General features: G+C 35.0%; 1 protein-coding gene across 1 annotated transcript in view; it reads left to right on the forward strand.

Annotated features, from left to right (window-relative positions):
- Positions 1–931: 931 nt before the first annotated feature.
- LOC132418301 (doublesex- and mab-3-related transcription factor C2-like) overlaps positions 932–15,642 on the forward strand; it is a 346,095-nt gene continuing 331,384 nt past the window's right edge. The window contains exon 1 of the mRNA XM_060002122.1: positions 932–948. Within this exon, the coding sequence (XP_059858105.1) occupies positions 941–948 (8 nt within the window). The 5' untranslated portion in view covers positions 932–940. The remainder of the gene's footprint in view (positions 949–15,642) is intronic.

The raw sequence follows: 15,642 nt of genomic DNA on the forward strand, positions 1-15,642 counted from the left end.
AAATACAGAAGATGAAAATCACATGAAATTATATATCATTCATAAGTATATAACAGATTTGATTTTTCAGTTACCACACAGCTATGTGCAGCATGTAGCTAACTATTTGAAAGCAGATAATCTTTTAAAAAGGAATATAAATTACAGCTTTATATGGAACACTTTAACATGTGTGAATGTGTCTTCACTCCCAGCCTCCTTCAAAGCTGCTTATGGCACCTGACCCCTGTGTGCCTCAGCCAGAATTGCCTTTCTTTTTACAGGCCACAGGTACTCTTACACATAGAATATGGTTTCATAAAGCACCGGAACCTGAACACTATTCATCCACTCCTTTTGACCAGCGTGCTTGCACAAAGGCCAAAGAAGAGACTTACACTAGGGGCTTCCATGATGATTCAACCCTATCTCTCCTCCCACCCTGCCATCCATGTATGCTCGTACATGCCCTAGGAAAGAAGTTTTATCAGGGCTGGGGTCCTTTATGACCCCTAGTTGTAATTCACTGCCTCTGTAAAATAGAGAATTCGTGTATTGATTTAAACCTCATACAAAAGGTTCTGCATTCCAATGGAGTGTATCACTGGGCCATGAGAAAAAAGCTTTCCCAGTAGTCTTATTTGCTAAGATTGGTGCTGAAATAAAAATTTCACAAGGCAGGATGAGAGGAAGCTCATGGTCAGAGAGATTGACAGCAGGTGGAACCAATATGGAGTGCTTTATCATTTGTTACTTCTCCATCAGCTATCAAGGTGAAAGGAGGTAATAAAAATTGATATTGTGTGCATGCTCACATCTGTGCGTAAATATACATGTTTTAATGCAAAATATGCTGGTAACAAGTGGAAATGATACTTAGACAATAATCTTTGTTGTCCAAAATGCCAGGAATCCTATGGATAAGGAAAGAGCGAGTGGTTTTCGATGAGTTTTCCTCACTATGATGAGGTATGTTTCTCTTTACAACTTAGAGGAATTGAAAAGGTGCTTTTACTTGCTGAGACCCATATTATGCAATTTCAGACATTTACATTTCTTGGTCAAGTATTAAACTTACATACTCTTACTGTATGGTGTTTGCAGAACACTCCAGCATTAAAGTCCTCAGTAGTGTTTGGGTAAGAGTGGTTATCTCAGTTTTTCAGTTGAGAAATCTGAGATCTGATCTCATCGCTTGCGCTCTTTTCATCGCATCATGCTGCCTTCAGTGAAACTGAATGATGCTGCTAGTTTACTTATGTTAAAATATCTCTACCCATATTAAAGCTGCTTGGTACTAGTACTGGAATAGATATTAACCTAAGTTCCTTTGTCAGGTTTGTTACTTGATTGACTTAGAGTATATGGTAACAGCTAGGCTGAAGGTTTTTAAGAAAACTTCCTAATGCAGCTTAACAATGTAAAAGTATTACAGGAATTAAATCTCATTTCCTCTTAAATATTCTATAATTTACACTTTGGTAATGTGACCTAATTCTCACTTAGTCATAGATTTAATTTAAATTTATTGCTTTTTTGAAAACTCATTTTTAAAAAAATCTGGGTTCTTGTCCCTATTGTGAAACTTGTGTATGATGTGACCTGGGTCAAACTAATAAATTCCACTTGTCAGCAGTTTCCTTATCTGTACAATGGAGATAATTAGTAGTGTCTAGGTCATAAGACTGTTTTGATAACTCATTGCAATAAAGACTGTCAAGTACTTAGCACAATGCCTGGCACATAACAAGCCCTAAAACATTAGGTTATTATTATTATAATCATCATCATCACTTCTTAGGATTCTTAGGATCACATTATAATATAATCGGTTTTGTACATAATAGGGACTTAAATTATAGCTACTCTTTTATAGCTTTATATCCCTGAGGTAATCACAAACAGAAGAGGATTTGAGGTGATTAAATGCCTTTTTTTCTCTTTTTATTTGAAATACAGACTCACAGGCAGGTGCAAAAATAGAACATAAAATCATGTGAACCCTGTAAGCTTATGCTTTTTGCCAGATTTTGGGGGTTTTCAGCTTTTATTTACTTGAATATTTTTTCAGTGCCACACTCCTGCTCCTTTCTTTCTGGGACCCAGATGACGTACATGTTAGATCTTTTATTATTGTCACAAGTGTTGTGGCTTTGCTCATTTTTTTCAGTCTATTTTCTTTTTGTTCAGACTGGGTCAATTCTATTTGTCTGTGTTCGAGTTCACTGATTCTTTCCTGCCATTTGCATTCTGCAGTTGAACCCAGCCAGTGAGTTTTTAATTTTGGTTGTTTTATTTTTTCAATGTTATTATCTCTATTTGATTCATTGTTATAACTTCTATTTCTTTGCTGAGATTTTCTATTATTCATTTGTTTCAGTAGTGTTCATAACTGCTTCTTGAAGCATTTAATTATGGCTGCTTTATTAAAATCCTTATCATATAATTCCAACATGTGAGTGATGTTGGTGTTGGCATCTGTTGATTGGTTTTGCTCATTCGGGTTGTGATCTTCTGGTTCTTGATATGTTGAGTGATTTTTTATTATATCTTGGACATTGTTAGTATTATAAGACACTGGGTCCTATTTAAATCTTATAAAATATCAGGCTGTCACCCTGGTTAGGTTTAATGTGCAAGTGTTTTTGTTTTTGATGACCTTGACAGTTTTGAGGAGAATCAGTCAGGTACTTTGTAGAATGCTCCTCAATTCAGATTTGTTTGATGTTTCTCTCATGCTTAGACTAGGTTTATGGATTTTGGGGAGGAAGACTAAAGAGGTGAAGTGCCTTTCTCATCACATCGTATTGGTGAAAAGTGCCATCAAAATGATATAACTGATGATGTTAACCTTGATCACCTGACTAAGATAGTGTTTGCTAGGTTTCTCCACTGTGAAGTTACACTCCCTCTCCCCTTCCACTTTCCATAATGTTACTCTTTGGAAGCAAGTTAATAAACATAGCCTACACTTAAATGTTGGGGATTTATGCTACATAAACTATTTAGAATTCTTCTTTGCAAGAGAATATCTCTTCTTCCATTTATGTATATATGTATGTATGTATGTTTTCATAGACATGTATTTTATGACTTGGGTTATAATCTAATAGTACATTATTTCCTTTGTTACACAGATTATTCCAGCTTTGGCCATTTGTAGCTCTTTGAGTTGGTTCCTATGTCTCTAGGCATACCCACATCTTTGTATGTACCTGGCATTACAAGATGCTACAGACTAATTTTGTATATTCCTATTTCAGTCCTAGAATCAGCCATTTCTCCAAGGATACCTTATTCCTTTTATTGGAGAATGGTGTCAGAAATCAAGATCTTAGCACTTGGTGGGTTCAGTGCTACTGGGATGTCGTTGCTTCTACACCTTTTCAGTAAACAGAGCTAGGAAATTTACGTATATATGCTAACCTTTGTATACACATGTCTCTATAATTATTTCTATTACTATCCATCAGTATCTATATTAAACTAAACATGCCTTCATATTGATTTCTCTGACCCTAATCTGTTACCACATGGATCATTCTAGACCCATCCCCTTGCTTCTCTGTAACCTCTCACTCCAACAGTGAAAAATCTGATTCTCACCATCCACTATCTATTTACTTATTTGCTTAATCCCATTATAAATGGTTCAGAATTGTTAACCCATATCCCCAAGAGAAACAACTTAACCAATTACAGTATATTGCTTATGTACAGTCTCAGAAATAATGTTTCAATAAAAACTATTCATGTAATTTGAGCAATCTGTGTGCAATCCAAAGTTATGTCATGGGTTTTCCAGAACTTGAGTGTATATTTGTAAAACTGGTACTTCTATCTTTTCCAAATCACAATCCATTTATATGTTTTACCTTTAGATAGTTTATTCATTCATTCAGACTTAGGATGTGTCTACTGTGTTCTTAGTGTGATCTTATATATAACGAGGAATGAAATTGTATTTCTGTCATTAGGAACTCATAGATAAAGGAATTAAAGGGACTGATCTATGGAGTGCAAATCCCAAGAATCTCATAGGTACTGGGAAATCTAAAATGTGAAAAACGAAATACAGGGAGTAGAATCTGATAGTCATTGAGAGTACTACTGTCATTGATTTTTTTTGGGGGGGGAATAAGATTGTCCTTGGGGCATCTAAATTATAGGAGATTTTTAAAGAATTTATAACCTATTTTTTGTATTAATAGACTATTTTTAGAACAGTTGAAGATATACATTAAAATTGAGCAGATAGTATAGGAAGTTCCCATATTACCCCCCCCCCCACATACACAGTTTCCTCCATTTTTTTTATATTGGTAAAATATACATAATATAAAATTTATAATTTTAACCACTTTAAGTGTGCAGTTCAGTGATATTAAGTACATTCACATTATTGTGAGACAATCACAACCATTCATCCCAGAGCCTTTTATCTTCCCAAGCTGAAACTCTGTATTCATTATACAATAACTCCCCATTCCTCCAGCCCCCAGCCTCTGGAAGCTACCATTTTACTATCTGTATCCATGAATTTGACTACTCCAAGTAACTCGTATGAGTGGAATCATACAATATTTGTCCTTTTGTGTCTGAATTATTTCACTTAGCACAGTGTCTTCAAGAATCATCCATATTGTAGCATATATTAGAGTTTCCTTCTTTTTAAAGGCTGAATAATATTAGATTGTACATGTAAAATACATTTTGTTTATCTATTCAACCATCGATAGACATTTGTTTTTTCCCCCCACCATTTGGCTATTGTGAGTAATGCTGCTATGAACATGGGTGTACAAATATGTTTGAGACCCTGCTTTTGGGTATATATCCAGAAGTGGAATTGCTGGATTATATGATAATTCAATGTTTAATTTTTTGAGGACCTGCCATACTGTTTTCCACTATGGCTGTGCCATTTTACAAGGGTTCAAATTGCTCCACATCTTTGCCAATACATACTATCTTCTGTGGTTTTCTTCAATAACAGACGTCATATTGGATGTAAAGGGGTATTTCATTGTGGTTTTGATGTGAATTTCCCCAGTGATTAGTGACGTTGAGCATCTTTACTTGTGCTTCATGGCCTTTTGTATATCTTCTTTGGAGAAATGTCTATTCAAGTCCTTTATCCATTTTCGAATTGGCTTTTTTTGGTTGTTGTTGAATCATAAAAATTCTTTGTATATTCTGTATGTTAATGCCTTATCAGATATATTATTTGCAAATATTTTCTCCCATCCTAGGGTTGCCTTTTAGCTCTGTTGATAGTATCCTTGATGCAAAAAACTTTTTGATTTTGATGAAATCCAATTTATATTTTCTTTTGTTGCCTGTACTTTTGGTGTCATATCCAAAAAATCATTACCAATGCCAATGTCATGGTGCTTTGCGCCTATGTTTTCTTCTAAGAGTTTTATGGTTGCAGCTCTTACATTTAGGTGTTTGATCCATTTTGTGTCAATTTTTGTATATGGTGGAAGGTAAGGGTCCAAATTCATTCTTTTGCATGTGGATATCCAATTTTTACAACACCATTTGTTGAAGACTCTCCTTTCCCCATTGAATTATTTTTTTTTATTTATTTATTTTCCCATTGAATTATTTTAGCAACCTTGTCAAAAATCATTTGACCATATATGCGAGGATGTATTTCTGGAGAGTCTATTCTATTCCATTGGTCCATTCTATTCTTATAGTAGGTCTGTCTTTATGCCATTTTCACACTGTTTTGATTAGTGTAGCCTTGTAGTAAGTTTTTTTTTTTTTACATCTTTATTGGAGTATAATTGCTTTACAATGTTGTGTTAGTTTCTGCTTTATAACAGAGTGAATCAGTTACACATATACATATGTTCCTATATCTCTTCCCTCTTGCATCTCCCTCCCTCCCACCCTCCCTATCCCACCCCTCTAGGTGGTCACAATTTTGATAACAGGAAATATGAATCATCCAACAGTGTTCTTCCTTTTCAAGATTGTTTGGGCTATTCAAGGTCCCTTGAGATTCCATATGAATTTTAGGATGGATTTTTCTATTTTCACAAAGTTATAATTGGGATTTTTTTTTTTTTGCGGTATGCGGGCCTCTCACTGTTGTGGCCTCTCCCGTTGCGGAGCACAGGCTCCGGACGCGCAGGCTCAGTGGCCATGGCTCATGGGCCCAGCCACTCTGCGGCATGTGGGATCTTTCCGGACCGGGGCACGAACCCACGTCCCCTGCATTGGCAGGCGGACTCTCAACCACTGCGCCACCAGGGAAGCCCTATAATTGGGATTTTGATAGGGATTGCATTAAATTTGTAGATTGCTTTGGGTAGTATTGATATCTTAACAATATTGATTCTTCCAATCCATGAATATGGGATGTCCTTATGTTTATTTCTGTCTTTCAGCAATATTTCATAGTTTACAGTGTCCAAATCTCTCACCTCCTTGGTTAGGTTTATTCTTAAATATTTTATTCTTTTTGATGCTATTATAAATGGAGTTATGGAATGCTCTCTTAACTTTTCTTTTGATTTGTTCATTGCTAGTGCATGAAAATGTAACTGTTTAGTGTATTGATTTTGTATCCTGGAACTTTGCTGAATTTGATTATTAGTTCTAACAAAATTGTGGAATTTTTTTTTTTTTTTTTTTTTTTTGCGGTACGCAGGCCTCTCACTGTTGTGGCCTCTCCCGTTGCGGAACACAGGCTCCAGACGTGCAGGCCCAGCGGCCGTGGCTCACGGGCCCAGCTTCTCTGAGGCATGTGGGATCTTCCTGGACCGGGGCACGAACCTGTGTCCCTGCATCGGCAGGCGGACTCTCAACCACTGCGCCACCAGGGAAGCCCAAAATTGTGGAATCTTTAGGGGTTTCTGCAAATATGATCGTGTCATCTGTAAACAGAGGTGATTTTACTTCTTTCTAATTTGAATGCCATTTTATTTTCATTTTCTTGCCTAATTGAACTGAATAAAACTTTCAATAATATGTTGAATTGAAGAGGTGAAAGTGAGCATCCTTATCTTGTTCCTGATGTTAAAAGAAAAGCTTTCAGTCTTCCAACACTATGATGTTTGCTGTGGACTTTTCCTTATACCCATAATATATATTCCAGTAGTTGCTTTCTATTCCTAGTTTGTTGAGTGTTTTTTTTTTAACATGAAAGTGTATTGAATTTTGTCAAATGCTTTTTCTTCATAAATTGAGATGATCATGTGGGTTTTTTCCTCATTCTGTTAGTGTAGTGTATAACACTGATTATTTTCATATGTTGAACCATCCTGGTGTGAAAAATTAATGAACAGAAACCTAAATTAAATAGATTCGGGAGACCAGAAGGAGCATTCTCATGCCTTGTGACAATAACTGAGTTCAACAGGAAGAAGAAAGACTCCTTTTTTTTTCTGGCAAGGTGTCAGACAATGAAAAGCCATGGACTCTTTGTTTACTATAGCCCTCCCAACCTTCTTTTTTCTCCTTAATTAAACCCTTCTCCTTTCCTTGCCGTGTGTGGACTTGCATGTGGCTCACCATGGTTGCAGATGCTGAATTACAATTCTCTGCTGATCCTGAAGAAATCCATATTTCCTGGAGAAATATCTGGTAGTCTGTTTCAGGCCAACACTTGTGTTTTGAGGAATAAATCCCACTGGGTCATGGTATATAATCCTTTTAACATTGCTGAATTCACTTTGCTAGTACTTTGTTGAGGATTTTTGCATCAATATTTATAAGGGATAATGGTCTGTAGTTTTCTCTTCTTGTAGTGTTTTTGTCTTTCTTTGGTATCAGAGTAAAGATGTCCTGCTAAAATGAGTTAGTAAGTGTTTTCTCCTCTTCAATATTTTAGCAGAGTTTGAGAAGGATTGGTATTATTTCTTTAAATGTTTGGTAGAATTCACCAGTGAAGATATCTGATCCTAGACTTTTCTTCATTGGGAAGATTTTGATTACTGATTCAATCTCCTTTCTGGTTATAGGTCTATTCATATTTTCTAGTACTTCATGATTCAGTCTTTGTATGTTATATACCCCTAAGCATTTGTCCATTTCATCTGGGTTATCTAATTGGTTGATGTATCATTGCTCATAGAATTCTCTTATAATCTTGTTAATTCCTATAAAATTGGTAGTCAAAAGTCCTCTCTTTCATTTTTGTTATAATTTTAGTAATGTGAGTATTGTCTCTCTTTTTTCTTATTAAGCCTACCTGAAGTTTTGTCAATTTTATTGATTTTTTTTTAAAGTGCAACTTTTGGTTTCATTGATTTTCTCTGTTGTTTTTTCCTTCAGTACTTTATCTCTGCACTAATCTTTATTTCCTTCTACTAGTTTTAGTTCTTTTTCAAATTCCTTTAGATGTAATGTTAAGTTATTGATTTGAGATAGCTCTTCTTTTTGTAAAGTAAGCATTTAAAGCAATAAATTCCCTCTTAGCACTGCTTTTATCCATCCCATAAATTTTGGAATGTCTTTTCATTTTCATTTGTCTCAAGATATTTTCTAATTTCCCTTATGATTTCTTCTTTGACCCATTTTTTACAGAATATATTGTTTAATATCCACATATTTGTGTATTTCCCTTTTCATTCTCCTATTGGTTTTATTTTTTGTTTCATTCTGTTGTGATTGGAAAAGATAGTTTGTGTGATTTCTATCTTTTTAAATTTACTAAGACTTGTTTTGTGCCCTTACAAAATGATCTATACTAGAGACTCTTCCATGTGCACTTAAGAAAAAGTATGTTCTGCTTCTTGTTGGGTGAAGTGTTCTATATAAGCTTATTACATGCAATTGGTTTATAGTGTTGTTCCAGTCCTCTATTTCTTTATTAATCTTCTGTCTGGTGTTATTATTGAAGGTAGGGTTTTAAGACGATTCCTACTATTACTATAGAACTATCTATTTCTTCAATGACACCACTGTCATTTATTTATGAGTTCTGGTTATATATATGTTTGTTTTATCTTTGTGGTGAATTGACCCTTTTATTGATATATAAGACCCTTCCTTTTGTGTCTCTTGAAACATTTTTTAAATTAATGTCTCTTTTATCTGATATTAATATAGGTACCCTGCTTTCTTTTAGTTATTATATGCATGGAATATTTTTTAGACTATTTTACTTTCAACCTAAGTATGTCTTTAGATATAAAAAGAGTCTTTACAGTCAGCATATAGTGGGATCATTTTTTTTATATCCATTCTGCCAAACTGTGCTTCTTTCATTGAGGAGTTTAATCCATTTACATGAAATAATTACTGTTAGGAAAAAAGCTTAGATTTTGTTGTTTCCTGTATGTCATACTTTTTTGTCTCTAACTTTCTCCCTTACCACCTTACTTTGTTTTTAGTTGTATAAGTCCTCATGTATTTTGGATACTAATCCCTTACCAGATGTATGGTTTGCAAATACTGTCTTCCATTCAGTAGGTTGTATTTTCACTCAGTCGATTGTTTCCTTTGTTGTGCACAGGTTTTTTGGTTTGATGCAATCCCATTTGTTGATTTTTGCTTTTGCCTGTGCTTGTGGTATCATATCCTGTGGCAAAGAAATCACTTCCAAGACGAATGTCAAAAAGCTTTTCTCCTATGTTTTCTTCAATGAGTTTTACAGTTCCTGGTTTTCTGTTTAAGTCTTTAATCCATTTCGAGTTGTATTTTGTGTATCATGTAAGGTAAGGTTCCAATACAATTTTTCTCCAAGTAGATATCAGTTTTCCCAACATTGTTGAAGAAACTAGTCTTTCCGCATTGTGTATTATTGGGATCCTTTGTTGAAGATCAGTTGACTATATCTGTGGGTTTATTTCTGTGCTTTCTATTCTGTTTCATTGGTCTGTATGTCTGTTTTTATTCCAGTACACACTGTCTTAACTACTGTGGCTTTGTAGCATATTTTGAAATGAAGAAGTGTGATACGTCCAGCCTTGTTTTCCTTGTTCAAAATTGCTTTAGCTATTTAGGGTCTTTTTTGGTTCCATATGAATCATAGGTGAAAAACCTCCCAACAAAGAAAAGTCCAAGACCAGATGGCTTCACTTGTGAATTCTAACAAACATTTAAATAATTAATGCCAATCCTTCTCAAATTATTCCAGAAATTGAAAATGAGGGAACATTTTCAAGCTCATTTTACAAGGCCAGCATTGCCCTGACACCAAAGCCAGACAAAGACATTACAAGAAAGTAAAACTACAGACCAATAACTGTGATGAACATAGATGTACAAATCCTCAACAAAGTACTAGCAAACCAAATTCAGTAGCACATTAAAAGGATCACACACCACAGTCAAGTAGGATTTATCTCTGGGATGCAAGGAGGGTTCAACATAAGGAAATCAGTTAACACAATACACAACATTAACAAAATGAAGGATAAAAATCACATGATATCTCAACAAATGCAGCAAAAGTATTTGGCAAAATTCAATATCCATTCATAATAAAAACTCTCAACAAACTGGGTATAGAGAAAACGTATCTCAACATAATAAAAGCCATATATAACAAGCCCACAGCTAATATCAAACTCAACAGGGAAAAACTTAAAAGTTTTTCCTCTGAGATCTGGTACAAGGAAAGAGTGTTCCTTTTCTCATCACTCCTATTCAAAATAGTATTGGAAGTTCTAGCCCAAGCAATTAGACAAGAAAAAGAAAGAAAAGGCAATGAAATTGCAAAGGAGGAAGTAAAAATTATGTTTGCAGATGATGTGATTTTATGTAGAAAACCCTAGACTCCACAAAAAAATTGATAAAACTAATAAAATGTTTAGCAAAGTTGAAGATGCAAAATTAACATAAAATTGGTTGTGTTTCTATGTACTAATAAGAAACTTTCTGAAAAGGAAATTGAGACAACAATCTCATTTACAGTAGCACCAAAAGGAATAAAATACTTAGAAATAAACTTAACAAAGGAGGAGAAAATTTGTATGCTGAAAATTATAAAACATTGCTGAAAGTAATTAAAGAAGACACAAAGAAATGGAAATACATCCTGTGTTCATGGAATGGAAGACTTAATATTGTTTAAGTGTCTATACAACCCAAAGCAATCTACAGATTCAGTATAATCCCCATCAAAATCTCAATGGCATTTTTTACAGAAATTGTTACCTGTAGCTTTATCTCATATTTTAAAGATGAGCAATATCCATTATCCAACTTTGTTCTTTTTCAGCATTGTGTTGTCTATTTTGTCATTTCATATCAATATTAGAATAAGTTTGTCAATATCCACAATATAACTTGCTGGGATTTTGTTTGGTATTGCAGAGCCCTCATGAATTAAATTAGTGCCCTTATAAAGGTGGTCTGAGAAAAGTCAGTTGTCCCTTCCACCACATGAGGTTACAGTGAAAAGATGTCCACCTGTGGACCAGGAAGCATGCTCTCGCCAGACACCAAATCTTCCAGTACCATGATCTTGGAATTACAGCCTCCACAACTGTGAGAAATAAATGTTTGTTTTTATAATCCACTCAGTTTATGGTACTTTTCTCTTTTTTTTTTGTTAAGATTGAATTAAGAACTATCAATGGATGTTTTTAAAAAAATATATTTATTTTTTTGGCTGCTCTGGGTCTTAGTTGCAGCACGTGGGATCTTTGCTGAGGCATGTGAGACCTTTCATTGTGGCGTGCAGGCTTCTCTTTAGTTGTGGTGTGTGGGTTTCTCTCTCTAGTTGTGGTATGTGGGCTCCAGAGTGTGTGGGCTCTGTAGTTTGTGCCATGCCAGCTCTCTCATTGAGGCGCACGACCTCAGTAGTTGTGGCACGTGGGCTTAGTTGCCCCACTGAGTGTGGGATCTCAGTTCCCTGACCAGGTATTGAACCTGCGTTCCTTGCATTGTAAGGCGGATTCTTTACCATTGGACCACCAGGGAAGTCCCTACTTTTCTTATAGTAATCCAAAAAGACTAAGAGAGTGTTTTTAAACAATTCATATATAAAGTGGTTATTGATATGGTTGAAATAATATGTACCATACGTGTAGCTGCTTTCTATTCACTCTCCTTGTTCTTTGTTTCTGTTTTTTCTTTGTCTTCCACTCACCTTTAACCTTATGTGGTTTAATTGGGCTTGTAATGTGATTCCATATTCTCTCCTTTCAATATATCTATTATAATTCTATTTATTTTAATTTAGTGTTTGCCATAGAGTTTACAATATACATTTACAACTAATTTAGGTCTATGTTCAAATAACATTATACTGTTTCATAGATAGTTCAGGTACTATGTAACAGTGTTCCAATTCTTCCCTATCATTCTTTATTATGCTGTTATTCATTTCACTTTTTCATAAGCTATAATCACCCAATATATTATAGCTATTATTATTTTAAACAAACTGTTATCTGTTAAATCAATTAATAATAAGAAAAACAAATGGTTTTATTTCACCTTTATTTATTCCTTCTTGAACACTCTATCTTTATATAGGACAGGTTACTGAGCTATATCATTTTCATTCTCTCTGGAGAATGTTTTCTAGCTTTTATTGCAAGGCAAGTTTACTGGTGACAAAGTCCCTCCATTTTTGTTTGCCTGAGAAAAGTATTTCTTCTTCATTTTTGAATGTTAATTTTGCTAACAAAGTTCTAGGTTGGTGGATTTGGGGTGACTTTTTTCTTTCAACAATTTATATATCTCACTCTACTTTCTTCTTATTTTAACGGTTTTTGAAGAGATGTTTCAATGTCACTCTTATCCTTGTTCCTCTATATTTTTCTAAATATCTGTGTTACTAAATGTGAATGGGATAACTCATCTAGGAATTTATCCTACAAATATACTTTTTCAAAAGTACATGCTCAAGGATATTTACTGTAGCACTGTTACAGTGAAATAATGGGAAAATGTTCAAGTCCATTGGTAAGGTCTATTTACATAATTACAGTCCATCTCTACAGTAGACATTCTTTTTTTTGTCACTTTATATTTTTATTTTATTGTTTACATCTTTATTGGAGTATAATTGCTTTACAATGGGTGTTAGTTTCTGCTTTATAACAAAGTGAATCAGTTATACATATACATATGTTCCCAAATCTCTTCCCTCTTGCATCTCCCTCCCTCCCACCCTCCCTATCCCACCCCTCTAGGTGGTCACAAACCACCGAGCTGGTCTCCCTATGCTATGGGGCTGCTTCCCACTAGCTATCTATTTTACGTTTGGTAGTGTATATATGTCCATGCCACTCTCTCACTTTGTCACAGCTTACCCTTCCCCCTCCCCATATCCTCAAGTCCATTCTCTAGTAGGACTGTGTCTTTATTCCCATCCTACCCCTAGGTTCTTCATGACATTTTTTTCCTTAGATTCCATATTTATGTGTTAGCATACGGTATTTGTCTTTCTCTTTCTGACTTACTTCACTCTGTATGACAGACTCTAGGTCCATCCACCTCACTACAAATAACTCAATTTCGTTTCTTTTTATGGCTGAGTAATATTCCATTGTATATATGTGCCACATCTTCTTTATCCATTCATCCAATGATGGACACTTAGGTTGCTTTCATCTCCTGGCTATTGTAAATAGAGCTGCAATGAACATTTTGGTACATGACTCTTTTTGAATTATGGTTTTCTCAGGGTATATGCCCAGTAGTGGCATTGCTGGGTCATATGGTAGTTCCATTTGTAGTTTCTTAAGGAACCTCCATACTGTTCTCCATAGTGGCTGTACCAATTCATATTCCCACCAGCAGTGCCAGAGTGTTCTGTTTTCTCCACACCCTCTCCAGCATTTAGTGTTTCTAGATTTTTTGATGATGGCCATTCTGACCGGTGTGAAATGATATCTCATTGTAGTTTTGATTTGCATTTCTCTAATGATTAATGATGTTGAGCATTCTTTCATGTGTTTGTTGGCAATCTGTATATTTTCTTTGGTAAATTAGCAGGACACAAAATTAATGCCCAGAAATCTCTGGCATTCCTATACACTAATCATGACAAATCTGAAAGTGAAATTAAGAACCATTCCCATTTACCACTGCAGAAAAAGGATAAAATATCTAGGAATAAACCTACCTAAGGAGACAAAAGACCTGTATGCAGAAAATTATAAGGCACTGATGAAAGAAATTAAAGATGATACAAATAGATGGAGAGATATACCATGTTCTTGGATTGGAAGAATCAACATTGTGAAAATGACTCTACTACCCAAAGCAATCTACAGATTCAGTGCAATCCCTATCAAACTACCACTGGCATTTTTTGCAGAACTAGAACAAAAAATTTCACAATTTGTATGGAAACACAAAAGGACAGCCTCTTTAATAAGTTGTGCTGGGAAAATTGCACAGGTACATGTAAAAGTATGAGATTAGAACACTCCCTAACACCATACACAAAAATAAGCTCAAAATGGATTAAAAACCTAAATGTAAGGCCAGAAACTATCAAACTCTTAGAGGAAAACATAGGCAGAACACTCTATGACATAAATCACAGTAAGATCCTTTTTGACACACCTCCTAGAGAAATGGAAATAAAAACAAAAATAAACAAATGAGATCTAATGAAACTTCAAAGTTTTTGCACAGCAAAGGAAACCATAAACAAGACCAAAAGACAACCCTCAGAATGGGAGAAAATATTTGCAAATGAAGCAAAAAAGGATTAATCTCCAAAATTTACAAGCAGCCCATGCAGCTCAATAACAGAAAAACAAACAACCCAATCCAAAAATGGGCAGAAGACCTAAATACAGTAGACATTCTTAAACACTATGAGACAGCTATATACACCAATGAAGAATAACCTCTAAGGTAAAATGTTAAGTGAAGGTAGCAACATGTTGAAAACTATATTATACTATCATTTTTGTAAAATTAAATAAATATATAAAAGGATTTGATCACATATTGATTGTGTATTGATTCTGTATTCTTCTGGAAAGGTACATGAGACCATAGTAATGGTGGTTGCCTTTGTGGAAGGGAATAAGGACATAATGATGGGAGGGAGACTTCCTCTTAATCTATGCTTTTATCACGTGTGTAGATCTCATGGACATAAAAACTGGGCCTCTGGGAAGGCTTTGTAAGGAGAGCTTAATCAATAGGAGAGCTATTTATAGAGCTTAATAAAATCCTCTTAATAAAGAGGATTGGATTATTCTACTTAAAATATTGGGAGGAATGTGTTTCTGCTCTAGTTGCTTTTTTTATAACTATTTGCATCTTTAATGGCTTGCTTGATTTCAAGAGAGAAATGAGAAACAGGGCCCATTAAAATGTAAAGAGACTGGAGCCTGAGGTGGCAGAAATGTATAAGGGACTTTTTAAAAATAGGAATGTGGGCTTCCCTGATGGCGCAGTGGTTGAGAGTCCGCCTGCCGATGGGTTCGTGCCCCGGTCTGGGAAGATCCCACATGCTGCGGAGCGGTGCGCGTCCGGAGCCTGTGCTCCACAACGAGAGAGGCCACAACAGTGAGAGGCCCGCGTACCGCAAAAAAAAAAAAAAAAAAAAAGGAATGTGTATTAATTTTAAATTTTTATTACTGCAGTGTACACTTACCTCCCCCATCTCATATATTTGCCAAAATCTGTTATATATACAAAAAACTTATGTGTATGTTCCCAGATGTAAATCAAGTAAATGGGTTTTATTCATATCTGAGTCCATATAGCTTGTAGAGATAATGG

Source organism: Delphinus delphis, chromosome X (assembly GCF_949987515.2).
Source record: "Delphinus delphis chromosome X, mDelDel1.2, whole genome shotgun sequence".
Classification (NCBI taxonomy): Eukaryota; Metazoa; Chordata; class Mammalia; order Artiodactyla; family Delphinidae; genus Delphinus; species Delphinus delphis.